Genomic DNA, 26643 nt, shown 5'->3' with positions numbered 1-26643 from the left:
GTTCACTTTGCATGACAATTATTCACATGACAAACCAGTGGGGGGGAGCATGAAGCCATTTTTCCCTGGTGACGATGTACTTAAACCTACTAATATTCATTCAAGTGTGAAGCAGTAAAACCTGACATAAAGGCATCACGTGACTGCTTGAATTTGAGCTTACCTCGTCCCTCAATAATGACTCTTTGCACATTGTCAGCCTGTGGCTGGTAGGTTTCTACAGACACACACACCAGTGTGTTCTGTTTTTTTAACAGGGCAAACATGTTTTTATGTTTTTGTGTTCCGTAACGAAACAAAGCAAAACAAAAAAAGCACTTCTCCATCCCCAACAAAAGTTCAGAAGAGTTCATATTTATTCATCCTTCTCCACAGAAGAAAAAAAAGAAAAAATGGTCCTATTCAACAAAATTGTCTAAGACAGAAGAACCATCATGGACCGGAGCTCCTAATATGTACATGAAGTCTGTCACCTTGGCAGGCGACGAAATAAAAGGGGCGTAGAGACAAAGAGTGACGCAGGTTTACACAGGAAGCACCTACAGACTAGCGCTACGCCAGCTGGACCAATGAGGTCGCCCGTCTCAAAATCACTTCACATCAACACACGGTATATTACAGCCAACTCCATCACTAAGCCCGCCCACCCCGCCCACCCCGCCCACCCCGCCCCCACACACTTCCTCTCCGGAGGACCAAACAGCAAGAAAACCATACGTGGTCGAAGTCTTTGGGATTATTATCACGTTGGTGAACAAAGAAAAGTATATTTCAAAAAAACGAAACAAAACATGTAATTGGTGATACTTTTAACAGAGATAAATGACAGTTATGTGCACATATCAAATATGACATGTCAAACATGAGCAAATTTATTTTCATGATGGTGATTTAAAAAAACAACAACAGGGATGTAAGGGATCATTTCTCGAACACCTTTTCTTTAGAATTCTAGGTCTATGTCATCTCTAATCTCAGAATTCCATTTAAAGCATGTATGTTTTTGTCGTGTGCTGACTGAAATTTCCACAAACAATCCAGTCTGTGTTGACTTCGGATTAGTTTCCGTAGATCTACTGTTTTATTTCTACTTTCTCTAATAAATGTGTCTAATATTTACTTCACCATTCTTGGCATCAAGACTTGTTTGCCCCTAAAGTAAATTCTAGTTTGTAACTTCAAGTTTGCATGCCAAAACTACTTTTCTAGTTGTCCAACGTTGAGAGCAAAAAGGAGCACAATTTCCACACCGCCTAATGTTTAAAACTCACGCTGGAGAGGCGAAACCGTTCATTAGACTAATTAATCTGGTTTAACTCAGACTGAGTTAGGAAGCGACAAACATCGACAGCACGATCGCGGCTGTCGTCAACACTATCGACAATAAAAATCAAAAGGCTTTACGTTATAGATGGAAGTGATTATACTCTGATGTTGTGCTGCGAATCTAAGAAGAAGAAGAAGAAGAAGAAAAAAATGCGTTTCAACCTCAGCTGCTTTCGTCACAACAGAGTTTCAGGTCGGTTCCGTCCTCCACATTGCATCACATCGACAAACCAAACGCGGGAAAGAGTGCAAAACACCAGGTTATTTTGCATTGACATTGTCAATCTATTATGGCTACATTGTTCAGGCTAACAGTCTGAGGGCTAATAGGCACATTGTTTTAAATACAGAAACCAAAGACACTTTCCTTCGCTGAAGGGAGAAAAGTGGACAAACAGAACGCTGGGACACAACAGGTGGAAATCGAGACTCGACTGGGGGGGCGGGGGGGACAAAACCGCAAAAAACACCTCCGCTGCCCTCTGGTGGCTGGGTGACAAACTCCACCTCTTTTGTGCTAGATATCGTTTGAACTTTTTTGGTATTTCCCAAATAATTGACTCGTGTCACGCCTGTCACCTGACACTTCATTGTCATCATGTTGCGTGTGTGTGTGTGTGCAGTGGGAGTGCAGATGGCTTCAGTCGGGTCGCCTCAGTCTCACGAAGCAGAACGAGGAGATCGGGACAGACACGAGGACGTTCCTACAGATTATCTCACAAGAAACGACGATGTAAAAGTCTACAGTTGACCGTGTCGCCATTTTGTCGTCCCTCGTTTAGCCTGAGGAGGGCGCCGAGCTACAGTTTGCTGCTGGGATTAAACCTTTGCGGAACTGGCCGTTAGAACCAGAGCCCTTTGTAAGAAAAAAAAAAAAAAAGAGGCGGCAGCTCAAGTTGACTCCCCTGCTGCTCTCTGGACATTGACAGATTGAACGACTTTCTTGTTGAAGGTCAAATGACCAAAGGAGAAAAAACAGGTGTGTTCAGGTCAGACTGACGATGACCCTGCTTCCAACTGCATCTGTTGACAAAAGTCGGGCTCTTGCCTGCTCATATCATCATGTCACATGACTCCAGGCTTAGTTCTGGACCAATAACATGAATGATTACAAAGATTGCATAAAAAATAAAAAATAAACTAAACAGCAGGTGGCGCTATAACAGGAGGGCGTTCTATCCAGGGAGCTGCAAATACTGAGTTCGGTTTTTTGACACAAATCACTTAAAAAAAATAAAACGAGTCCAGGTGGATCTGAGGAGCTGAGTTGTTTGTGCATCTCCACCGCTGTGGCAGCTGCTCCTCCAGTCGCAGGTGTGAGTTTTGTCTCAGTCGCCGGCCGGCGCCGCTGGAAACACAACAACAACAGCAACAACAACCACAACAACTGAAAAAAATAAAATTAAATAAAAAAATCTAAGAAAAATCAATCGTCCTGCAAAATGTGGTTGGTCCCATGTTGCGAGGAGCCGCCGTCGCCGTCGCCCCCTGCCTCTGATTGGTGTTTGTAAAGGTCACATGGCATGAGGGGGAGGGGCCGCCCCTGCTCGCCCACCACCGACTCGTACGGTGGCGCCGCCTCCAGCGGCAGCGAGATGGAGGCCACGCCCTGCTGCTGCTGCAGTCCCAGCGGGTCGGGGGAGGGGCAGAACCAGACGGTGCCGGGCGAGCCCCCCGCCCCCGCCCCTGGGTACGGGGCCAGGTGGTCCAGGCTGCTGTAGGGCGGGTGCTGCTCCTCCGGTGGCGATGACGTCCCGCCTCCACACGGGTCCAGCAGGGAGTAAGGGGGTGGGTCATCGCTGGGGAGGTAGAGCTGGGCGGAGCCAGGGCCCACGCACTCATCGTAACTGTGGGTAGAAAAAAATAAATGAATAATAATTAATAATAATTAAAAGTTTCACACCTAGCTCTATATTTTAGAATGAGTCTTGATTCCCTGCTATGTTTGTTGTGTTTCTGTCTTAAACTACAAAACAACTTTTGTGCAGAAAACCAGAAGATAAACTAGAGTTGGGTTTTTTGTATCGTCGATGGAAGGTGGAAGGAAGATCAAACATATAAGGGCTGCTTATTCTTGGTTTTTCAAACGCGCACCTACACCTACACACACACACACATACACACACACAGACTCACACACAAACTCCCTTCAGCGGCCACAAACGTCACCTACCGCCAACAACCTTGCTGTCCCAGTGGAGGCTGAGGAGTGTTGCAGCAGGGAGAAGCCAAATTGGAAACAGAATTATGGAATCTGTGTGTGTGTGTGCGTGCGCGTGTGTGTGAGTGAGATCTAATGGTACTTGATGACGCATGGCAGCGGCAGGGAAACATTCAATCAGTGTAACTCAATCAGCTGGGTGGCATCACGGCCCGGAGACGCTGCGAGTGCGTCTCCTGCCAGGTTGGGCCTCCTCTTTTCTTTTCCCAGCTCGTGTTGAGTTCGCGTGTCCGGATGCAGCGTTTTGTTTCGTAATTTTCAAACTTGACAAAGTGCTGGGAACACAAACACACAACCGGCTACTTAACGCAGAGGATTTACTAAAAATACTTCCTTGATTGTTTTTGTTTCTCCCGTCCTCTCCTTCCTGCTTTGGGAGGGAAACTGAGCTTTCAAGCTGAGGCGTGTCGAGGTGAAAATTGGTGACGGAGGTGGGGGGGGGGAGTGTGCGGCGGGAGTGCGACAAGGTGTTGTCGCACTCACGCAAACCCCAGAGTCTCTGGGTCTGGCAGGAGTCATCAGCTCCTGTGGCCCCCTGTGAGCCACTGCACTGTGTGTGCGTGTGCGAGCAGGTGTTGGCTCTGGGAAAATAACCGCCCCTCTCCCCCTCCCGAGACTTCCTGGAAGCTACACAACTGCTCTTGTGTTTGTCCGTGGCTGGTTTACGCAACAAAAACCTTATTTTCTTTCTTTTCTTTTCTTCTTTCCTGCCACACAAAAATGGAAAACCTCTGCTGCACCTCCGTCGTTCCGACTCGGCTCCGCTCCTCCTCCGTCCCTGTCTGCTCTCTGTCCCTCTCTCCAGGGACCCTCCACACTCACTCCCTCCATTCGTCCCTCCCTCACTTGGCTCCGGTCGATAAGCTGATTAAGTCCAAATCTATTTTTATATAAAGTAGATGGAGAGCAGAGTAGATGGAGCCCAAACACGTCTCAGTCACATGATTCGCAGAGGGGAAAAAAAGGGTCTGTCTGTCCGTCCACACATCCGTCCGTCCGTCCGTCCGTCCGTCACTTGTTCTCAAAGACGCGTCGCATTAAAAGCTTATTTTTAATGCGATGAGCTGGTGTGTACATTTAAATGTCACCATAACACAACGCAATTTGTCACAACGTTGCCATTTTTTAAATTTATTCTACTTCTAATTATTATTATTATCATTATTATTATTATTGTTGTCATTATTGCTATTAGTATCGTTTCGGGGGCCCTGTAATGCTGCTTTTAACTTACATCATGTGTCACAGTCAGCAGCCGCATTAAGTTGTTCTGTAAGTTGTTCTTTTCATTTTACAGTCATGCTTTTTTTTGCAAACACTTTAGACAAGAAACCCCCTGTGGTCACGACTGTGCTGTACAACGAACATTGTGTCCATCTTCTCTGTTGTCAATAACAACAACAGAAACAACAACGTTATCTGCGTAGCTCAGAACCTCAGAACGAGATGAACGAGGTTGTGTGCGTAAAAAAATATCAATGACCTTAAGGCATCGCAGTGGCGGTGCTGGCTGCTGCTGCTGCTGCTCCGTCCTCTTTGCTGAGGCGGTAGTGTTTGTAAAAGAGCCTCCGACTGACACACATCACATCCAGAATCAGCCGTAATCCAGATTATTTAGGACTTTTTGAGGAGGTGAAACTCTGGACAAGGTGGTGCATCCGGAGTCCTCGGCGGTTGCAGGACGTACGTTAGATCTGTGACGCCTGACGAAGGTCTGTCGACCGAAACGTTGTGTTAATAAAAAGAGACAGAGAGCTGAACAGTGTGTGGGAGCTTCTGTTTGATTGTGGAAGACGTAGGTTTGAAAAGTCTTGACTTTTTTTTTTAAATCGAGATTTATCTCTGACTTTCCATAGTTAATCGCAATTAATTGTATTTTGCTTTGCTCGTTTAAAATCCTGTTATTTTGCTTTTCAAGACAGTTTTTTGTGTCCATCTGGATTTCCGTTTTTGGATCTATTGTGTTATAATTTCTTTCAAAACAGTGTCAACAGTCTAGAGTTGCTTATTACACGTCGAGCCTCCAGAGTGGAAGCAGTGTGTGTGAGAGCAGCCACTTGTTGATCACAGCGAAAAACTGATCTGAGTCACGACTGAGATGGACGTCCGACTGTCTCGCTCTCTCTCACACACACACAGAGGCCAGGAGCTAAAGGGAGGACCTCTGGCTCTGCTCCAGTCCCGGGTTGTGACGCTCTTCAGATCTGGAAGCGGGACAAAGTGAGGCCGCAGCCTCCAGAGCATATGGTCCCAGCATGTGTGTGTGTGTGTGTGTGTGTGTGTGTGTGTGTGTGTGTGTGTGTGTGTGTGTGTGGGTGTGTGTGTGTGTGTGTGTGTGTGCGCGCGCGACTCTTTACCCTTGTGAGAGGAGCTTCCCTGCAGAGTTGGAGCACCATATAGGAGGTGTGAGTGTGTGCGCGCGTGTGTGTGTGTGAGTGTGTTATCTGATTTCTCAGCACAATTGCGCCAGCCAGATGAAAGCCGCGGTTGGATGTGACACTTTGCTGAACGTCCTTGATGAGATTTGAAAGACGGTGCTGCTGCCGCCGCCGCGGGTCGTGTGTTTACTGTTCGTCCACAGTGTTCGTCCCCGCAAATCAAATCAGTGAAACGTTATCCTGTCACCCACTAATCCTCGTTAGCGGCGTAGCGCGCCGCCGGATCATTTTCCCGGTGGTGCTGGTCCTCATCACAGGCCACAGGACAACAACACGATCGCTGCTCGAGGAAACTGGCGAGCGAGCAGAAGAAGGAGACGATGGACTTTTCCCCGTTTCTGGTGAGGAGGAAGCCAATTTCAAATCAGTCATTTCAGTTTCAGCCAATTTCAAATCAGTGATTGGGCTGGAATTCATCTCTGTGACGACTCACAGCAGGAAGCGGCAGCAGCAACAAATTACTTCCCAGCAGTTCAAGTTTTTTCAGCTCTTTGAAATGATAAAGTAAGAAGTTTATGGAGTGTGTTTGTCTGCGTGTCCCTGTGAGTGTTTGTCAGAGTGTGTGTATCACTGTGTATCAGTTGTGAGCCGAGCCCTGCCCATTGTCTCCCTGAGAGGAAGCAGAAGATTTGAGTCTCCACAGGTGAGCCGCTGAGTTATATTTTTCTGGACGTGTGTGTGTGTGTGTGTGTGTGTGCGTGTGTGTGCGTGTGAGTGTGTGTGTGTGCGTATGTGTGTATAGACCACAGATGGTTGAGCTAAAACGCATAGAACTCAGATCAGAACAGCTCGCCTGCTGTGGCTGTGAACGTATTGCTTCCGACACACACTCAGATACACACACACACACACACACACACACACACACACACACACACACACACACACACACACGCTGGCCGCAGGACGGTGGTTACATGACCGCCTCTATCGGCCTGCTGCCAGGGTTCCGACCCCACAGCTTGCCGGTGTTATCATAAACAAACCTGTGTTCTTTCTATATGTTTACTGTTTTCCTTTTTTTTCACCTGCATAGGTGTGTGTGTGTGTGTGTGTGTGTGTGTGTGTGTGTGTGTGTGTGTGTGTTGGCTGCCGTCCCGTCCCATCACCGGAGCCACAGATCCTCACACAGGCTGTCCAGAACGGGCTTCTCTCCTGCCAAAGCGCTGACGTCTCTCCTCTTCCTTCCTTCCTTTCTTGCTTCCTTCCTCCTCTCTTCCTTCTGTCCTTTCTGCCTTCCTTCCCGCTTTCCTTCCTTCCTCCCCTCTTCTTTCATTCTTTTCCTCCTTCTTTCCTTCTTACCTTCCTTTCGTCCCTCTTTCCTTCCCTCCTTCCTTCTTTCCTGCCCTCCTCTCCATAGCTCCTGTATTTACACAAACATTGTGGAATTTTTGATCCCAATCACCAAATTTCGAAGTTTCATCCTCAATTTCTTTGACAGCGAACGGCACCGTTTCCTCGCCGCCTCCGCCGTACAAACAAACTGGGGAAACTCGCTGCTCAGCAGCGAGTGGAGACCAAATTGAAAAACCCAGAGTGAGATTGAAAAGTGGAGGGAAGGCAGCTTTGGTTGAACATGAGAGGAAGGAGGAAGTAACACGTCAGGAGCGTTCAATGCGGAAACACCGCGGGAGCTTCAGTGGACGTGAATTATTAAAATGGCCAATTAGAGCCGCTGACATTTAGATCAAACACAGTGTGACGTTGGCATTTAGCTGCCGTTCAGCCACCATATCACACACACACACACACACACACACACACACACACTGACAAAGGGCACTGGAGGTTGTGTTGCACCTTTGTAGATGAAGTGTGAGAGGGAGGAGGCTTCGAGCAGGTGAGCTGCTCAACGCTCACTTATGCACAATTTATGTGCGACCTTTGATGGAAGTTTGTAAAGTTGAAATGAAAAATGGAGGAATTTATGAAAGAAAGAGAGGGAGGAAGAAAGGAGGAGGGTTGGTACCGTGGCGGGGAGTCGGGGTAGAGGTTGTCGGCCTGTGACAGAGTCTCTCTGAAGGACTCAAAGTCCAAACCGGGAGGAAAGTCCTCGAAGCAGGTGGACCTCAGCTCCCCCACTGAGCCTCCGTAGGAGAAACCATCCAGACCTGCCGGCACACACAGAAACATCAAGAGTCTCCAATTATTGCAATGTAAAGTCAAATAAATGTTGGAATTCGGGTTCCTTGTTTTTCCATTGAAAGTATCTAAAAACTTTTACATAGTTTGATTTTTCTTTGTCAAACGTTCTTTTTTTGGCAGCAGCTCGTATTGCAGCTTGTATTTGTGTGTGTGTGTGTGTGTGTGCATGTGTGTGCTATTTACCATAGCTGGCCCGGAGGTGGGGGTTCCGCAGGCGGCTGTCTTTGCGCAGGCTGCCGACGATGATGGTGATGCAGGAGAGGAAGAGCACCAGGCCTATGACAATACCAGCCACCACCAGCGGGGACACCAGCAGCGAGGCCTCGCCCACCGACTCCCTCTCGCTGCGGCAGTCTGGGTACTCCCCATGGCTCTGGTTGGAGCTCACTGTGGGGGGCGGGGGGGTCAGAGGTCAAAAGTCAAGGTCGGAGGTTAAGCATGAGCAGGAAATGGTGGAAACTGCGGCCAATTGTCCGTCTGTTGGCCATGACGCCCCCTTCAGGCCGCGTTACGCAACTGTGGCCTTGCCCTTACGCATGTCCTGTCATCGGCTGTGCGTCTATGTGACACACACACACACACATACACACTTCTCTCTCCTTCTTTCTCTCTCTCAGTCATTGCTGTCATTAGATTACGGAGCCAATATGTAAGTCGTCTCATCCGTCTTTTGACTCGCGTGGCCCCTCCCTCTTCCTGTCTGTCAATCACTCTTCCTGTCTTCCTGCCACTGTCTGTCTCTTCTCTCTAATTTATGTTCCTTCTCGCTCCGTTACTGTCGCCTGTCATCTGCACTCGACACCAGCTTGATGTCTGAGAAGCACAAATCTGCATGGAAGTTGATTTTTAATTTTATTTTTTAGCACCTTGCTTCTTTGCGTCATTGACCCGCAAAAGGTTTTATGATGATGATAATAATAATAATAATAATAATAATAATAATAATAATAATAATAATAGATTAAAAATAAAATTTGCAGTTCAAAAAACAGTTAAACGAATATAAAACAAATAAATCAAGTGCAGATTAGAGTAAAAATAAGCAAACAAAAGGAGGTTGGAATCAATTTTAGGACATTTTTTCTTTACCGATGCTTCTACTCTGTGTCGCTTTTTTTTCCAAGCTTTTTTCCTCCCAAATGTTGGTGCGCTATTGTTGCACTGTCAGTCAGTGAATCAAGTCCTCTACAAACTTTACATCCATCCGAAAGAGAGAAGCCACCCCTGAACAAAGACGCCGTCGAATCTGTGACAAAACAGGCGTCTCTTCTTTTTGTATTTTTTTTTCTTTGTCCTCTTGTTCTATCTCTGCTCTATCTGCCGTGTCTCCGACGAGAAGGCAGAAGGAAACCATCGGCGGCGCAGAATGATTTACTCTCCTGATATTTCAACCACCTTTGTGTTTCCCCCCCCCCCACAGCTCATTTCTCATCTTTCACACTGTTCCCAGAGAATGTTCCCTTCCGCCAAACGGCTCCCAGCAGACCTGCCTGGTGTCTCGGCAGTGTCTCTCCTCCCTCCTCCCCCTCCTCCCCCCTACCGCCTCCCCTCTCAGTCGCGTCTTCCTCGGCGCCTTCGTTCTCCCTCGACATGATTCTCGCCGCTCGTCTCCCAAATAAATGTCGTCTCCGGGGGGAAAATCTATTGTTGTGCACCTCTGTCACACAGACAAGCGGCGGACAAATTCGTGGTGATCTTTTTTTGCTTGTGAAAAAGCGAGTGATGACGTCAGCAACAAAAGAAAGATGCAAATTATACTACTGATGTGTTTGTTTTCAGCTTGTTGGAAAGTCAAAGTCAAATTCTACGCAGACGACCAACTGCTCTTCAGTGTGAGAGCCATACGCTGTTATTGAAGAGAGAAAGAAAGAGGCGGAAGAGAAAGCAGACGAGTTGATGAAAGAGGTGACGCACGACTGCCGAAAGCCCAGCAGAGGGAGAAAAGAAGAAGGGAAGAGGAGGAAGGAAGAGAGAGAGAGAGAGAGAGAGGGAGAGAGAGAGAGAGAGAGAGAGAGAGAGAGAGAGAAAAGCCTGCTGGTCGCCCTTCCAAGCCTGCTGCCGCCGGACGGCAGAATCAATATATCGAAAATATTTGCTCAGCAGGACGGTCCCGTGCAATAAATCAGTGAGAGAAAAGCAGGTTAACAAGAAGCCCGTAAATGTTCTGACAAGCAACAGTGAAAAATGAAAAGAAAAGGAAAGAAAAAAAGGCGTCATAAATCCTGCCGGTGGCGGCGCTCGGCGCAGTAATCTAGGAAAGTGATGGAGATGAGCGGCGCCGACGTATAAACAGGCCGTTTTTTTTTTTTTATCTGATGACCGGCCGCTGGTTAGTGACCGCGAAAAAGACTTGCTCAAAGGCACTTGGGGCTGGCCTGACCTCAGTGTGTGATAAACACTGTATCTGTTCCCAAGTGATGAACCGCAGCGACTGTAATTCACTTTGACAGCCTGTCAGCGAAGCTCACTGACGAACAGGCACTCACCTCCTCCTCGTCTGCATGTCCTAGAGTGTGTGTGTGTGTGTGTGTGTGTGTGTGTGTGTGTGTGAGAGACAGAGAAAGAGTGCGAGAGAAAACACGGGGCCGTAATCCCCACGCTGACACAAGATCCCACATCTCTCAGACGAGCGTCAACTTCAGCCCCTTTATCGTAAATTTTTATTTGACGCGATCGTATTTCCACAGTCGTTCTCATCCCAGAGACACAAACCTCACGAGGGTTTCATCGCTCCTCAACTCGCGTCCACCCGTGAAAATACCTCATCTAATAGGAAGCAGAGATTATCCTGTTAATCCACGTTTCGTGTCAACTACATAAAAATAGTCCTGGATTAACATCATTTAATCCCACAGATTGTCCTTTTTTTCAGCGCCGCAGACAACGTCCGTGCATTAAAATTCTCATGGGTCTTATTTCAATGGCAGCGCTGTTGACGTTGTGTAGCGTTGCCATGCTAAATGAGCAATAAAACTATTTGCGCAAAAAAAGAAGTCATAATAAAAATCCCCAACGGTTGGTGAGTGAAGAAAAGCTGCACTGTAAAGGTCCTTGCACACCGGGAGCGGTTTCTTCTTTAATTCAACCATCACCAGGACATCATCAATTAAGGACGTACTCAAATCCATTGTTTCTCCTTTGGCGCGAAAGAAAGAGCGCCGAACTTAATCGCTTAGCCAATTTTATACTCATATTCGCCTTGCGCTAAGTGTGTACAGGACAAATTCACCAGGGAAAAATTCGTTTTTTTCCAATCGCTTCACCTATTGCTAACTAGCGCCGCAGGTCAAAACCTGACAAGGATCCAGGTATTTAGCATTCTACGACGACTGACTTTACTAGCGTAAAGTTCAGCACTTCTGCAGACGTGTTCTCAGCATGTGACAGTTCAGCAGCAAGTCACTGAAGTTCCACCGGTGGGGTCACAAACTGTCAGAAACGTCGATATCGACCGCCACTGCCAGCGCCGGCGCCGCCACCGCTGCACCCTGCATCATTTTGTACATTAGCCACATACATTATACAGCAGCGTCAAGCAGCCGCACTTGATCCGCTCTGACAGCTTGTCATTGTGAGTTACGGCTGCCCTCTCTTCAATATGAGACATAGCATAGCGCCGGCCTGGCCGGCTGTATGGACGCGGCGGGTCTGGATGCGGGCGTGGACGCGGGCCCACTTCCCCCCTGGCAGGAAGCGTAATGAGGGAGGACAGCGGGCTCGGCCCGGGACCAACAGCTGCATCGAAAGGCAATTAGCGAGGCTAAAAGATGAAGAACTCTGTCGTAAGACTGCCGCGTTTGCTTTTACTGACTCATCTGACTTATTTTTTTTAAAAGAGCCAAAGCCAGCGGAGCCGACGGTGCTCGCAGCTTCACTTCTCTGTGTCGTCGACGTGTGACTTCCTGATGATTCACCAAGGACTCAGAACAAACACACACTCGCGCGGTTTGTGTGTGTGTGTGTGTGTGTGTGTGTGTCACCGCGTGGCACGGCGACTACGGTGTTAAAGTGAAACCCGACGAGAACATTCTGGAGACCGAAAAACAAACAAACAACAACAACAAAAAAAAACAGATTTTTCCGTCGACTCGTCTGTTTTTCGTCCTCCATCCTCAAGTTGCTGCCACTCAACCGTTCAGCCGTTCCTTGCTTTTCTATCCTTTTAGGCATTTAAGTATTCCACGGTTCAAACACAGCTGCTGCCCACCTACACACACATGCGCGCGCACACACACACGTTCCCCCCTGGGAGCTGGGCAGGGTCAGAACACCCCTCCGGCTCTCACACAAAGTCACTCAGAGTTAAACGTGCATTAGAAATTCAGAAATAAACAAACAAACAAAAAAAACAGCAACTGGGAAAAACTGTGGTGTCAAAAAATAATGTTGCAATGATAAGATGAATATTGAGCAATTTGTTCTGTTCATAGAAACTATTTCTGGTTTAGTCTATTTAATTAATTTGCTCTTAATTTATTATACATTTATATTTAATCCACTAATACATATTTAACCATGTAGAAACCTAATTTTTCCTTACATTTAGGAAAACTGGGACCTAATCAAAATATCGTTTTGGTAGTTTGAAATAAAATAAAGATTGTAATCAGGTAAAAACACAGAGATCCCTCAATGGTAAATAAAGAGCCAAGAGTCTTTCATTTCTCACGTACTTTGAACAAGCGGCTGCCGCTCGTGTGAGTGTGTGTGTGTGCTGCTAAGTTGAAAAGGATCTGATTCACTGACCTTTCGCAGCCTGTTTGCTGTTGCTCTCATTTACTGTTTGGCATTTTGCCGCACACGGCGAGGAAGAGAATCTGTTGCCACGGCAGCGAAAACTTTCCGACGGACAAAACGCAGTGTGAACGCTTCATTATGCAGCAGCAGCCACAGCGGACTAATCCAGCGGTCTGCGGCCGAGTATGTTGGTTCTGGTCTGGAGTCAGTGGGATTCTGGAGGAATGATCACGCTTGCTATGCGGCAACATCCCAGGCAAAGCAAAGCAAAGCAAAGCAAAGCAAAGGTCCGGCTGCACAGCTGCAGCTCTCAGCCAATCAGACGAAGCGGTGTCGGAATCTCGGAGGCAGCATGCGGTCATGACCTCCGGCTTTGGATGCAAAGTTGGATTAAACAAACAAAAAACAAACCAAAACTGGACTCCTTCCCCTTCATTGCCACAATGTGGAGTTATTTAACACAGTTATCAAACAAAAGCAGTTTAATATTTAACGCGTGAAATCAAAAAAGGAAAAACCAAACCAAGAGACTTTTTCTTTCCTCCTCCAATGAAGCCAAGAGACAGTTAACACATCGTCAGTTCTTCACCACGCTAACAATTTCAGTTTCAGTCAAGTTAGTGAAAGTTCGCAGCTCAGCTGGTTTGAGACGATCGTTACCAATTCATTTGTCCCACTGTCGGTGTCTATTTGTTCCAAGCGTTTTTTTTTAAAGCGAGGACGCAACGAGTTTTCTGTCAGGCTCTTCTGTTCTTCTTCTCATCCGTCTGATCCTGACAAAACTAGCCTGCGGGTCTGTAGTTGATCATTTCAGTCCAAGTGGAAACAGGTGCATTTCAACTTCAACATATTTAGATATAGCAGAGAAAAAAACTAATAAAATTGATTGAAAAAAAAAATAAAAAAAATAAAACAATATAGTGATATTAATAATGAATTGATGCAAACAGATGTATGCTTAGAATTTGTAGCAGTTATTGAATGTGTGTACACGCCAGCAACAGTGAGGATCTGCAGTAAGTCTGAGAGAAGAATTGAACTGCTCTGTTCTGGTTCATCAACTCGTGTTTGTTTCTTCCTCTTTGCAATAAAAATACAGAAACCTGTCAGACTCAGAGTCTCACCTGATCTGGATGAGAGCCGAGCAACAGAATCACTAATTTATTAATTAACCTCCCAGCTGGACTCCTGGTTGAAGCTCCATCACGACGTCAGACTTGTTCATTCTAATAGCGACTACGCACAGATTTCTTTTAGATTCACGATTTTTGATGTTGACAACACGCTCTTCTTCTTCTTCTTCTTCTTCTTCTTCTTCTTCTTCTTCTTCTTCTTCTTCTTCTCCCCAGTGTGAGTCTGCTGGAGGCAGCAGAATGACCTCCAGGCTGCCGCTCCTCCTCCTGCCTCGGACACGTGAGCACGCGCAATACTAAAAATATCTCTTTCACAAAGACTCAAGTTAAACATGACGGCTCCTATTGAACGTGCATGTGAGTGCCTGGGCGTGGGAGTTGGGGGGGGTGGCTCGGCATTTAAATATGAATAGCTCCCAATATAAAATTGATATTCAAGTCAAAAATACCTCCGGAAGTATCAGGGGATTCCTAAAGTGCCGTGTTTTGCTGCTGAAATACAGAGAACATGAATGTATTTGATGTATTTTTTGCATCTTCATTTATTCAGTTGTGTATTTTTATTTGACAAGTGGGCATAGTTGTGCCTGTCAGGCGCAATCTCGTCACATGAGCACCGCGCTGAGAATGACTCAACCTTCATTCGACCGAGGTCAAAGGTCAACGCTGCCTCTCCAACTCCTGCTTCTTCTTGTCGTCCAGAGAGGCTGGATGGGGGGAGGGAGTGTGTGTGAGTGAGTGAGAGAGTGAGGGTGGGGGGAGGGGTTGACAACCAGCGGCGAGAATATTAGATCAGTTTTATTATCTGTCCGCTTCACTACTGCAGTCGAGAGGAGGAGGAGGGGCCAAGAGAGGAGGGGACGGGACACATCTCTGAGGAGCGCCACAGTTAAAAACCACACGGCTGCTTTTAAAACTAAAAGAATATTTTTTTCTCTCTGTATAGATAGAATTTTCATCATTTTATCTCTTTATTTAAAAAAACATGAAAGTAATGAAGCCATATTGTTAGGTCTACCACCCACAATACTTTAATAGTAGCTGCATTTCCATTACTCCTAGAATTGCGCAAAACCTAAATATTGAAAAAAACAAAATACTGGTAATAGAAAAACCTGAACTTCGAAAAACCTCTCGAATACGGCTAAAAGGTTTTGAAGCTCTCATGAGGTGGTTTTTCAGACGTATCAATATAGAGCTACGTCGCAAAAGTGTCATGGAAACAAACGTGATTCTTGTAAAATCTCGGCTTATGTGTTTCACACCATTCAATGGAAACACCTGCAAATTGCAATTATACTTTGTCAAAATTTTGGAATTATCGTTTTTATTTTGTGAAAAACTGTAATGGAAAGGCAGATAGTGAAAGAGTCCAACAGCAGGAATCTGGGTCGCAGGCTGATCAGGGGAAGCGGCTGCAGCTGCGAGGGTCCGCTCAGCAGCTGCTGATCAGCTGGGAGGTGATTTAGCAGGCTGGAATTCCCTGCTCGCTCGTCTAAGTGTCTCAAGGAGGTCAGAACCCCCGACTGGTTTGGTGTGGTCTGTGCTTGGGCTGCAAGATCACAAAACAAAACCACTCGAGTGTGCGTGGTTGTTCTTTTTTTCAGTTTGCTTCCCCTTCACCAGTGACTCCCTTCGCTCTTTCGTTTGGGGCCAGATTTTATTTTATTTTTTAAAATAGGATTTTATCTTTGATTTAATTTGGTGGAGTTGGTATATTTTTTCTGTATCGCCTTTTATAAAGCCAAATGCTTTATGAAATGATTTGATGATCCCCCCCCCACCCCCACACCACCTGTCCTTCAAGTTTTCTTTTCAAGAGAAAAAAGAAAATCACAATGATGATGATTTGTCTTAGATTGGCTCATATATTATTTAGATAGCAAATTATTGAAATTAAAATCCATGTTTGAGTCATTTCTTTTTTAATGCTCAAATTAGTGTTGTTGTTTTTTTTATTTAAATCATCTACTAAGATCAGCGCTCACTTACTGCATCATTCTGGAGTCTTTTCCTGAAGTCGAGCCCTGATTGGCTCTGGACTCACTTCCTTGCTGGTTGCTGCATCGTCAGTGAGGTCACGTGGCCGAGCAAGCAGCAGCAGCAGCAGCAGCAGCAACGTTATTGAAAAGCATAACGGGGTCAGCGGACCGTGTAATTCTGCGATGGCAGATGCCGTCATTGTTTACACACGCCCGGTTCCGTCGACCTTTGAGTCGAACGCAGTTCCAAGGTCGCCGGCCTGTCAGCAAGAGTGAGTGACGGGTGCAGCGGGGCGAGCGATGGCGGAGGAGACGAGCCGCTGCTGACGGCCGGCGAATGAAAGTTGCCCGGCGTTGATTTAAATCCTAAGTGATGTTTGATGTTGGCAGACGGCGATTTGGCACAACAGAAAATTGGCAAAGTCTTCTTTTCCCTGTGGCTACGGCGGTTTTTTGTCCTTTTTTTTTTTTTTTTATCAAACATAAATTTCAAAACCAGCGATGCCTCTTGCCTAGATGGTTGAAACCGATATTTAAAGGTCCAGTGTGTTTCTTTCAATTGTCCATTGCCTAATCAACTGCATTCTTGCACTTTTTAAGCTATTTGCGCTTTTACTGAAGTTGCTTCAATCCCATTGTCCATGTGCGTGGTGACAGTAAAACCATTCTATTTTCCTATTTTATTTATCATATTCACATCGGAGCCTTTTTGTTTGTGTAATTTCCGTGTCTTCCACTAGAGGGAGATTGACGTTTGACTGCTCACCCGGTGAACAAATGTAACGCCCACCAAACAAACAAACAAACAAACACATGCAGTGTTGGCTGATAGTGAAAGCTTAAAATCTCCCTTTCATAATAACAAAACACACACACACACACACACACACACTGAAAACACACCGGCGTCCGAACAGAGTGTGTGTCTAGTATGTGGGTCACCAAACATGGCTGTGCTTATGAATATGGGTCAGAATACATCACACATCCCTATTAATCCCTCGTTCCCCTCCTCTGCCACGTGGGATGCAGGAGACAGATTATTACACCCCGCTGGCCCACATTCCTCCCCTTCCCTGTGTTTTTCTTTCTTTCTTTCTTACTCGCTTCACCTCTCAACGCGCTTCGTTCACTTGTTTCCCGTCGTCGTCGTCGTCGTTTGTCGGCCTTCTGCCCGTCAGAGCTTGTCGTATTTTTGAGGGCGTTCGGGTTTTGGGGGTTATTAGAGTTTGTCTGTCACGTCTTATTGTTCTATACTTATTTTATTCCATTAGTTATTTTTATTGTTAGATTTTCTGCTGGTCCTGAGGAAAACTTCAGGACAAAGGCGTCAAGACTCATCAGATGTTGCAAAACATGCGGCGGTTTTCTCCACCTAATTTTTCGCCGGCAGCTTCATGGAGACTTTACACGTTGCGTGTTAGATCCTGCACAGGAAGCACCTTTTCTACTTTATTTTGACAGACGTGTGACTCACGATTAAAAAAAACAACAACAAATGATGATGTTTTGCCAGCGAGCAGAAGGGGGCGGAAATGTGTGACTGAGCAGGTGCATCCGGGAGCCTTTGGTCTGATTATTAAAATAAAATTACACATAAAGAAACTCACACACACACACACACACACACACACACACACACACACACACACACACACAAACGCAGACACATTCTCGGTGGCAACTCTGTGTGATGAGGACAGGAAATCCTGCCTGCATCCTTCTGTGATTGGTCGCTGATCTCCGTAAATCCGGAGCTGATTGATCAATAAGCACTCGCGAGAAAAAAAAGCCATGATTGGCTGAGGAGCGGACGAGGAGTCCAGCCGGTTGAAGGCACAGCCTCAAAGATAAAAACCTCAAAGTGGGCCAAGAGTGGGCCACTTGAAAATCCTGCAATGATTGGACGCCATCGGTGCAGAAAATACCGTCTGAACACCACACGGCACCAACACGGACACACAAGCAGCAGCGGCAGCAGAAGAAAATATATTAAAGGTCCCACATTGTGGAAGAAAATGATCTTTCCAGTTTTCCCAGACACAACTTAATTTCAGAAAATACGTGCTAAATCACGCAGTCGTGGAAATGAACCCTCTGTGACGTCACCAAGGGCACAGAAACCTGGCCTCACCCCCAGCCAGGTGTTGGCTACGCCCCTGCAAGACCACCTGGGGTTCCGTCCCCCTTCAAAACAAGCGGGAGGCTGCAAACAGAGGGCTAAATGAGCCCGTTTTTTTGTATAATTTATCGTGCAAAGGATGAAAATAAGCCATGAAAAAGATATATATATATATATATATATATATATATATATATATATATAATTTTGGAAAACGTGCCTGACATGTGACCCTTTGATGTGCCGAATTCAACCTCTGAATGTGAAGATTCAAGATTCACAGAGAGCTCGAACCTTTAGAAACTTCCTGACAATGAAGGCTTCCTTATCTTCTCTCTCTCCCTCTCGCTCCCTCTCTCTCTCTCTCTCTCTCTCTCTCTCGCCCGGCATCAGGGAATGAAGATGGGCGGGAAGGTGAGAGTGGAGTGAGAGGGGGGAGGGGGGCCGATAAACTGGAGGCGTGGAGGAGATGGAAAGGTGAGGCTTAATCGTGTTAAGATGGCTACTGCACACACACACTCAGAGGCGTACACACACACACACACACACACACAGGCACTTATGGATCTCACTCCTTGTCGCAAACATGTTGCGTAACACCTCCGTGCTGCCACCAGTTTGACTTCCTGCCCCGGAGCGGCTGCGCTGCCGTCCACTTCCTGTTTTCCCGTTTCGTCTAATGATCCGCAAAACACACATCGATCTGGATCTCACACAATAGCCACGCTCACAGCCGGGCAGCACGACACCACCACCAAACAGGCCCCCTAGATTTTATTTCTGTATTGCTGTCTTTGGGGAAAATGCCTTTTGGGCCCATGGGATTTTTTGCTGCAGTACCCCGAGTGGCCACTGGGAAAAGGCGTTGCGCCGCCATATTGCCAGTCTGGTATCCAGTTCTTATAATCCATCCATGCCACCAACTTACTGAATATGAGTCAGGGGTCAGGGGTCAGGGGGTCGATACCGCAAGTGGGAAAAAAAACACCACAATGAACAAAAGAGGAGAAGTTCTCCTTCGTCTCTCCTTAGTTCTCAAAGTGACATTTATTAAATCCACAGCTCAACGCAGTGCCACACACCACCATCCACACACCCTCTCTGTGCCACCACAACCCCCCATTCATTTTTAGAACGCTCTCAGTGCTTCCATCCACACTCGTCCACGGGGACTCTGAACAGCTGAGCCGACACGTCCAGGAGGAGGAGGAGGAGGAGGAGGAGGAGGAGGAGGACGACGACATCGTCAGGGTCCGTTGACCTTCACTTTCACCTCCTCTGACTCCTGTCCCCCTTTTCTTATTCTCTCAAGTGTTCCGAGTCACTTCCCTCAATTTTCCTCTCTGCTCTTCGTCCTCACCCCTGACTCCACCCCTTCCACCTCACCTCACCCCTCCTGAGAGTGGCTCTCCTGACACCCATCACTCCTCCCACACTGTGGCTTCACATCCTGTCCATCCTGTTCTACTGGAAACCGAGTCTTCCGCTCTTTTATTTTTTTTTTTAAATTGCCCCCATTATTCACTTCTAGATAGATGGATAGATGGACGGATGGATGAAAGGAAGAAAGGATAGATAGATAGATAGATAGATAGATAGATAATAGAATATCAATATCCTCTCTCAATATCCATCATATCAACAGAATATCACAGCAATCAACATGCGCCCCTTGTGTCCTCCCTCACACAAACTGACCACCTGCGGCGGCTCCTGATTGGCTCCCTGGCGGAGGGGCGGCGGCCGGCGAGGCGGAACACCTCTTGTATTTGCCGACCTGCTGGGCCGTGAAATCTCCCCCCTGCATATGCATCGGCGGCTCATATCCATTTAAATGGATCTAAATAAACGGCCTTTAACTGTGACCGGGCGGATGGATGGATGGATGGATGGATAGCTGAACAGAAAGAAAGAGGGGTGGGGGAAATTGGAGGTAAAGTGACATTAAATGGAGTACCCCCACCCTCACCCTCACCCCTACCCCCACCCTCCACCCAGCACCACCAACACCAACTCCAGTCTCCACACTGGGAATGTGCTGATTGATGACTCGGCGGCGGCGCTGATAGATGGATGGAAGATGTGAGCAGCCGAGGGGAACGGACGGAGATTCCATTTCAGATCTGAGACCCTCGTCTCTCTCTCACACACACACACACACACAGAGGCACACACGCACGCCATTGCTCTAATATGTAGATTGTGCTTTTGTTGCCTTGTCATCTATTACAGTCAAATAAGAAGGACGGCTGAGTACACACACACACACACACACAAATACGCAGTTGTTGTACCGCAGACACACTGATTTCTCCAAACAATCCAGAAGTTTTTATTTTTCTGCCTATTTTTGGGGGAAATTCTCAAGCCGCTGCTCCGTGTTTATTGGTTAAATGTCATTTTTCCGAGCCCGTTCCGCCCGTTACGTAACACCACGCTAAGCCTTTTATATTAGTAGGTGACCTCCCCCTGGCTCCCAATCTCAAAACAGATGTGCATGTTGTCGAGGCCCGAGTTGCTCTTTTCTGGGCCGAAAGCAGCAGAAACCCCTCGGGCGCAAAAACATCATGCGAACGAGTCCTTTAGAGTAAAAAAAAAAAAAAAAAAAAAAACAGCTTTCAGAAGCACGAGTGACGGGGGGCAAGCAGGAAGTTTTTCCAGGACCTTCAGAATGACCTCCTTCGTCTGGGTTTGCATTTATACCAGGGGATTTTACTTAAAAACATAGTTTTTAAGCTCTTTCCCTTTCTTGACTCTGAGGTTTCAACCACAAGTGAACTTGCTGGTATTTTTATAAGTGGTTTGGTCTGGAGCTTTTTTTTTTTTTTATAGATAAAAAAAAAAAAATCTCTGAGCAGAAAATTTTAATGAATCTCTGTTTTAATATTTGAATGCAAACGGAAAACTAAAAAATACAAACTGAAAGCTTTAGACTTTAACTCCCTGAAGCAATAAATTGATTCTTGACAATAGATTTGAAAAAAAAAAAATGCTTACAAATCTGTGTCTGTGTTCTCATTTTTACTGTATGTATTCTAAAATAATCCAGAGTACCTGCTGATTTCTAAAAAGGTAAAGTTTTTTTTTCTTTAAATAAAAAAAGAAATGGCACATTCTTTCCAGCCCAGTGGCCTAATATATGATCAAAAATTGTTTTCAGACCCATAAAATGTCAGAGCTCTCAGGCGTTGTTCCCTAAAGATTATTTTTGTTTTGTCTCTTTCTGTTCTTTTATTCATCATTTTGTTTCTTTGGGGGAACTCTGTGGGTGGCGAAGGGCTAAACGGCTGGGGGCGGATGGATGGATGGATGGATGGATGGATTTCAGGTATGGAGGGGAAGGAGGAGGAGAAGGAAGGTGGATGCAGAGGGACGCACCGCGACTGAAAGAGGCGGGAGATGGAGGGAGGAAAGGAACAAGATAAAGAGTGACTCCAAGGGGAGGGGAGGAAGGATGGGGGGGAAAGTGAGGGGGAAGACGGAGAGTGACAGAACTCAGAGAGGACGAGCTGAGGAAGGAAGAGCGATCTTTAAAGGTCGCGTCCCCATCCGTCTGCCCATCCTTCCATCCGTCGGTCCGTCCATCCATCCATCCATCCATTTGTCGGTCCATCCATTCCTCGATCCTACCATCCATCAAACCATCATCCATCCATCCATCCATCCCTCCCTCTATCATCATCCATCCATCAATCCATCTGTCTGTCTGCCCATCCATCCGTCCGTTGGTCTATCCATCGTCCATCCATCCATCCATCAATCCATCATCCATCCATCCATCCATCAATCCATCATCCATCATCCATCCATCCATCCATCCATCCACCCATTCTAACACAGATCCATCCTTGCCTCACTCCCTCCATCCATCCCTCCATCCATCCCTCCCCCTGTCTCTTCCCTGCCTGCTGCCTGGTCAGGAGTTGTTGCGTAATCCACTGGTTTCATCTTTTATTGAGAGCAGAAGCTTCCAGAAATACGTCCACCTTGTTTGAAAGCTCCACCTGTAATCCGGCTTAAAATAAAGGCGAGGATACCTGGAGCACCCCGCCCAATCAAAACACGCCGTCTTCCAGTGTGTGTGTGTGTGTGTGTGTGTGTGTGTGTGTGTGTGTGTGTGTGTGTGTGTGTGTGTGTGTGTGTGTGTGTGTGTGTGTGTGTGCCTGTAATACAACTTTCTCTCCCCTCCGTGTTATTTAGGGAAACAAAAAAACAACTTATTTTTTTCTGCTGAGGATGAAATTATGATTTACCTCCACATGAGAGGAGGTAAAGAAAACTGACAGCCAAATAAAATAAGGAGTTTTAGACATTTTTCCTTGCATTTATACATTTACCCCCAATGCATCCCATTAGATTAAAGATGTAATATGCTACTGAATTGACCCCGTTGAAGCCAAGTACCAGCCGTGCCACTGTATAATGTAAATAATCCCTTAATTCTGCAATTTAAAGCACTTCTCTATATGAGGAAACGGGAATTAAAGTACATCACCTACAACGTCACTGAAATTAGGAGCAAACCAATTTAGAAATCACAAGATTTGCTCCACAATTTTATTTCCAAACAGCAACAATTTTTTCCCCTCTATAGTCGTTTTCTCAAATATAACTATATATTTGGGTCCCCCTTTTTTTTTTTTAGCGAGCAGATTACACTCGACCACAAAAACACAGGTACAGCAAACTGTGTGTGTGTGTGTGTGGGGGGGGTTCTTACCTGAGCAGATCAGTTTCATCAGCATGAAGCCCCCCCGTTGTGAGAGCAGCTTCCTACTGGAGCATCTCAGCGGGCAGGAAGCCAAGTTGAGCCGCTCGGCAGCAGAGAGGAGCAGCAGCAGCCGCAGGAAGACAGAGTGGAGCCGGCCTGCAGAGAGCGTAGGAAGAGGATGAGGGGAGGGGGCGGAGCCAGAGCCGGAGAAGGGGGCGGAGCCAGAGGGGAGGCTGGGCTGTTTGTAGGGATGTGTGTGTGTGTGTGTGTGTGTGTGTGTGTGTGTGTGTGTGTGTGTGTGTGTGTGTGTGTGTGTGTGTCACAGAGAGACGGAGAGAGAGAGAGCGAGCATGGCAGTAATGTGGCCACCCACACCACTCTGTACTGTGTGTGTGTGTGTGTGTGTGTGTGTGTGTGTGTGTGTGTGTGTGTGTGTGTGTGTTTATCAGGTATTGATGGGAACATTTGAACCCTGTGGCGATGTTCTGGAGAAAAAGGCAATAAGCCCTCAGTGTGCGCACACACACACACACGTACACACACAGCTAGACAACACAACACAACATCGACTTGGGAAGTGATGCTGCTAAACATCGGCGCTCGTGAATGCAGCACAAAATGTAACTCTTCCTATTTCTCCTCAGTGTGTGTGTGTGTGTGTGTGTGTGTGTGTGTGTGTGTGAGAAAGGGATGGAAGAGAAACTTGGGTGCATCCTTGCCTGCTGGTTATGTAAGTGTCCCCACTCACACAGACAGACACACTGTGGCAGCTCCAACAGAACACACAGGATTTGTGTCAAGTCCAAGCCGACTGCACTGAGGGAGGAGGTGGAGCCGGAGGAGGAGAGGCTACACGAGAGAGCCAACACCTCCCGGGTTTAAATGAGAGCCGCCGCCGCCGCTGCTGCTGTGAATATTGGCTCTGTGTGGTGTTGCTTTTTGTTTTTGTTCCTCCTTGTGCGTCATTTAAAAAAAGCACCGGGAGAACTTTGAATGTGATTATTCAAATGGCTTCTGTTGAGTTTTTGAAATAAACTCGATTTCTGCTCTCAGCCCAAATTGCATCGGCTGCGCTTTGCCAACTGTGAAACTGCTGCCAAGTTCTGAGACAGAGAAGAAGAAGGGGGAGAAAAAAAAAAATCAAAGTGTCCCGAGGGATTTTTTTTGGAGATGGACGCCAACATCCCAAGAACAAGAAATCTGTCCTGTCAAACGAGGAAGAAGGACAAAACAAAGCAGACGTGTTGGCGAGTCTGTCCAACAGCAGCTACCTCCATCCCGTCAACCAACCCCCAGAAATGAGAAGAAATCCCCCCCCCTTTGCTTGATTCAACCTACCAGAAGGAAGTCAAAACACAATTTTTAGCAGGAGGCTGTAAACAGAGGGCTAAATAGGCTCTTTCGGAGATCCTGATCCTAAAGCTACACCAGTCATTCAGACCTTGAAAAAAATATACTGATTGGACTGACCTCCCAGTGACCTTTGACCCTCCAGTGTGATGGGAGTTGGGAGATAGGGCTGGAGACGGGACGGAGGGACTCGGGTATATTAGCCACAACAACACTCCATCATTTTCTAGCTCGCTCTCTCTCTCTCTCTCTCTCTCTCTCTCTCTCTCTCTCTCTCTCTCTCCTCTCCTCTCATCCATCTCCTCCTCCTCCAGCTGACAGTCTATTTGGCCCACGCAGGCCTTGTCGTCCATTCAACCTGTCAGTCCCGGGAAAATGGGACCCTGATCACCCTGATCACCCCGATCGCCCTGACTGTGCTGGGTGGCCCCCCGGTGGCGAGAAGAGGGTCAGTGAGTCGACCCCACAGTGAGAAGGTCTGTTTCATTCTGTACACATGCTGCCTGTCATTAGAACAAAACCACAAGGCAAATGTTCGCTTACGTTCTCTGCATCCTCAGGATTTCTAACTAAAAGTGACACAAAACTCTAACCTGCACCGAGAGAAACACTCAAATAACCACTTTGAGCTCATGAAATGATTTCAATGTTAAAGAGTGTTGCATAAGTGTTAGAAGGGTGAAGTCAGAGGGCTTTTTTTTTTTTTTAGAGAGCTCAGAGGGTTAGATAACCTGCAGATCCAGTCAGGTTGCCTCCAAACCGCTGATGTCAACGTATGAATCTGTTCACTCACTGATTCTCTTGAATCAATGAGTCTTGCAATTTAAAAAAAAAATTCTAGCCCACTCCCCTCAGTTTTAACACCAGAGTCTGTTTTCTCATCACAACAACGTGATGTCACAAAGGGCGCGGTCACAAAGTCTCCGGCAGGGAGACGAATCCAGCAGCATCCTGATTCTCAGCTCTCCCCGTGGGGCTGTGGAGCTTCTGTACTCCTCTGCAGCAGAGACACGAGAGTTTGTCGGAGTGTGTGGGAGGAAAGCCTGGGAGGGGAAGCAGAAAAAAGAAAAAAAAAAACAAGGAGCGAGCGAAAGAGATACGAGCCTATCGGAAAAAGCGTCACTCCAGCAGCAGCAGCACGCCCACGACACGCACACACAGTTGGAAAAGAGCCGACAGTGTTTGTGGTGGGTTGATGTGGCGTCTTCACTTCCTGTCAGGGTGAAATTAATTCTTCCATCAGAGGTTAAGCATTTTAAAAAAAAATGTCCCCTGTGCAGCAGGAACAGGGTTACGTGTTGCTTTCAGGGTCCGGCTGGGATTTCAGAGCATTGACTGACGCTCAGCCGCTGTAGTTTCAAACAGGGCTCCTCTATTTACTTTACCTCCACTATACGCTTACATAATGACCTAAGTCACTCGGCAGGGTTCACGCTCTAGCCACCCCTCCCTGTTTTACAAAAAAAAAAAAAAAAAAATCAATACTTGCAAATGGATTTTGAAAAACAAAACAAAACAATCTGATTGGGCATAAAGTGACATGAAGGTTTGCTGTTAGTTAATTCTGAGCACATAAACATTTATATAAGCACACATAACTCTTTTACAGACTCATTTTGATGTCAGTTAAAAGCACCCAGTTACTTTCCACAGGTTACATAAAGATCATTTTTACCTTCATCCATCCATCTCTTCATCACCAATGATCCTGCAGTTTTTTGTTTTTTTTAACCCTTTCTACTCATTTCCTTCAATGAAGTATATTTTCTTAGCTGCTAGCTGTTGTTTTTTCTTTCGCAACACTGAGCACAAAACCCTTTGACGTATTCAAATATACACAGTTTTGGCAGTTTATCTGAAATCACGCCTGCAGCTGCCTGACTTGTAGGGGGCATCCATCCATCGCTCTTTGAAGGGGCATAAGAAAGAAAGGGGGGGGTGGGGGGGGGGGGGGACATTGCACCTTGGAGGCAGTTGAAGAGTCGACACTACCTGGAAGTGTGTCTTTGCCTCCACGTGCACGAGCACCAGACTCTTGAGCCGGTCGCTCTAAAAAGGAATTTTCAGCGACACTCTTGGTGCAACACGAGCGGCGGATTATTACATAATATCGTCGTGATGCTGCAAAAGGAGGACAGAAAGAAGAGAGTTCCCAATCACAAGCAAGCAGCAATGAAACTGCTGAGGATCAATGAGAAGGTCGAGCTTGTGCTGGTGATCCGGTAGTAGATTTGTATGTGTGTGAGAGTTTACACACACACACACACACACACACACACACACACACACACAGAGGGAGAGACTCATATGGACACATGCAGGTGAGGAGGCAAAGCTGTAGCTTCTTACCTGGAAGAAATACAGAGCAGACATGTGTCCACACGGCAGCAGGAGTTCTTTCAATCAGCTCCTTCCGCTGGTTTCACATCACTGAGCAGCAGCAGCAGCAGCAGCAGCAGCAGCAGCAGCAGCAGCGTC

At 46.6% G+C, this 26643-nt stretch overlaps 1 protein-coding gene across 1 annotated transcript; it reads right to left on the bottom strand.

The window, feature by feature from the left end:
* Positions 1–333: 333 nt before the first annotated feature.
* On the bottom strand, positions 334–26633 carry bean1 (brain expressed, associated with NEDD4, 1). Its single transcript, XM_076050867.1, has 5 exons — positions 26515–26633; positions 22825–22971; positions 8314–8517; positions 7955–8096; positions 334–3173 (listed from the first exon to the last, which is right to left on the bottom strand). The coding sequence occupies exons 2-5, from the start codon at positions 22847–22849 to the stop codon at positions 2753–2755; spliced, it is 792 nt and encodes a 263-aa protein (XP_075906982.1). The 5' UTR covers positions 22850–22971; positions 26515–26633; the 3' UTR covers positions 334–2752.
* Between the last annotated feature and the right edge of the window lie 10 nt (positions 26634–26643).

Source organism: Nelusetta ayraudi, unplaced genomic scaffold (assembly GCF_046127955.1).
Source record: "Nelusetta ayraudi isolate G7.1 ecotype Tasmania unplaced genomic scaffold, CSIRO-AGI_Nayr_v1 ptg000130l, whole genome shotgun sequence".
NCBI classification, from domain to species: domain Eukaryota; kingdom Metazoa; phylum Chordata; class Actinopteri; order Tetraodontiformes; family Monacanthidae; genus Nelusetta; species Nelusetta ayraudi.
This window is presented reverse-complemented; position numbering and strand designations above follow the sequence as displayed.

Excerpts from the sequence above, each read along its gene's own strand:
- bean1 (XM_076050867.1), bottom strand. The coding sequence starts at position 22,849 with ATGCTGATGAAACTGATCTGCTCAG. Across the intron at positions 8,097-8,313 it reads CCACCTCCGGGCCAGCTATG|GTCTGGATGGTTTCTCCTAC; the intron begins GTAAATAGCACA and ends GTGTGCCGGCAG. Across the intron at positions 3,174-7,954 it reads TACCCCGACTCCCCGCCACG|TTACGATGAGTGCGTGGGCC; the intron begins GTACCAACCCTC and ends TTCTACCCACAG.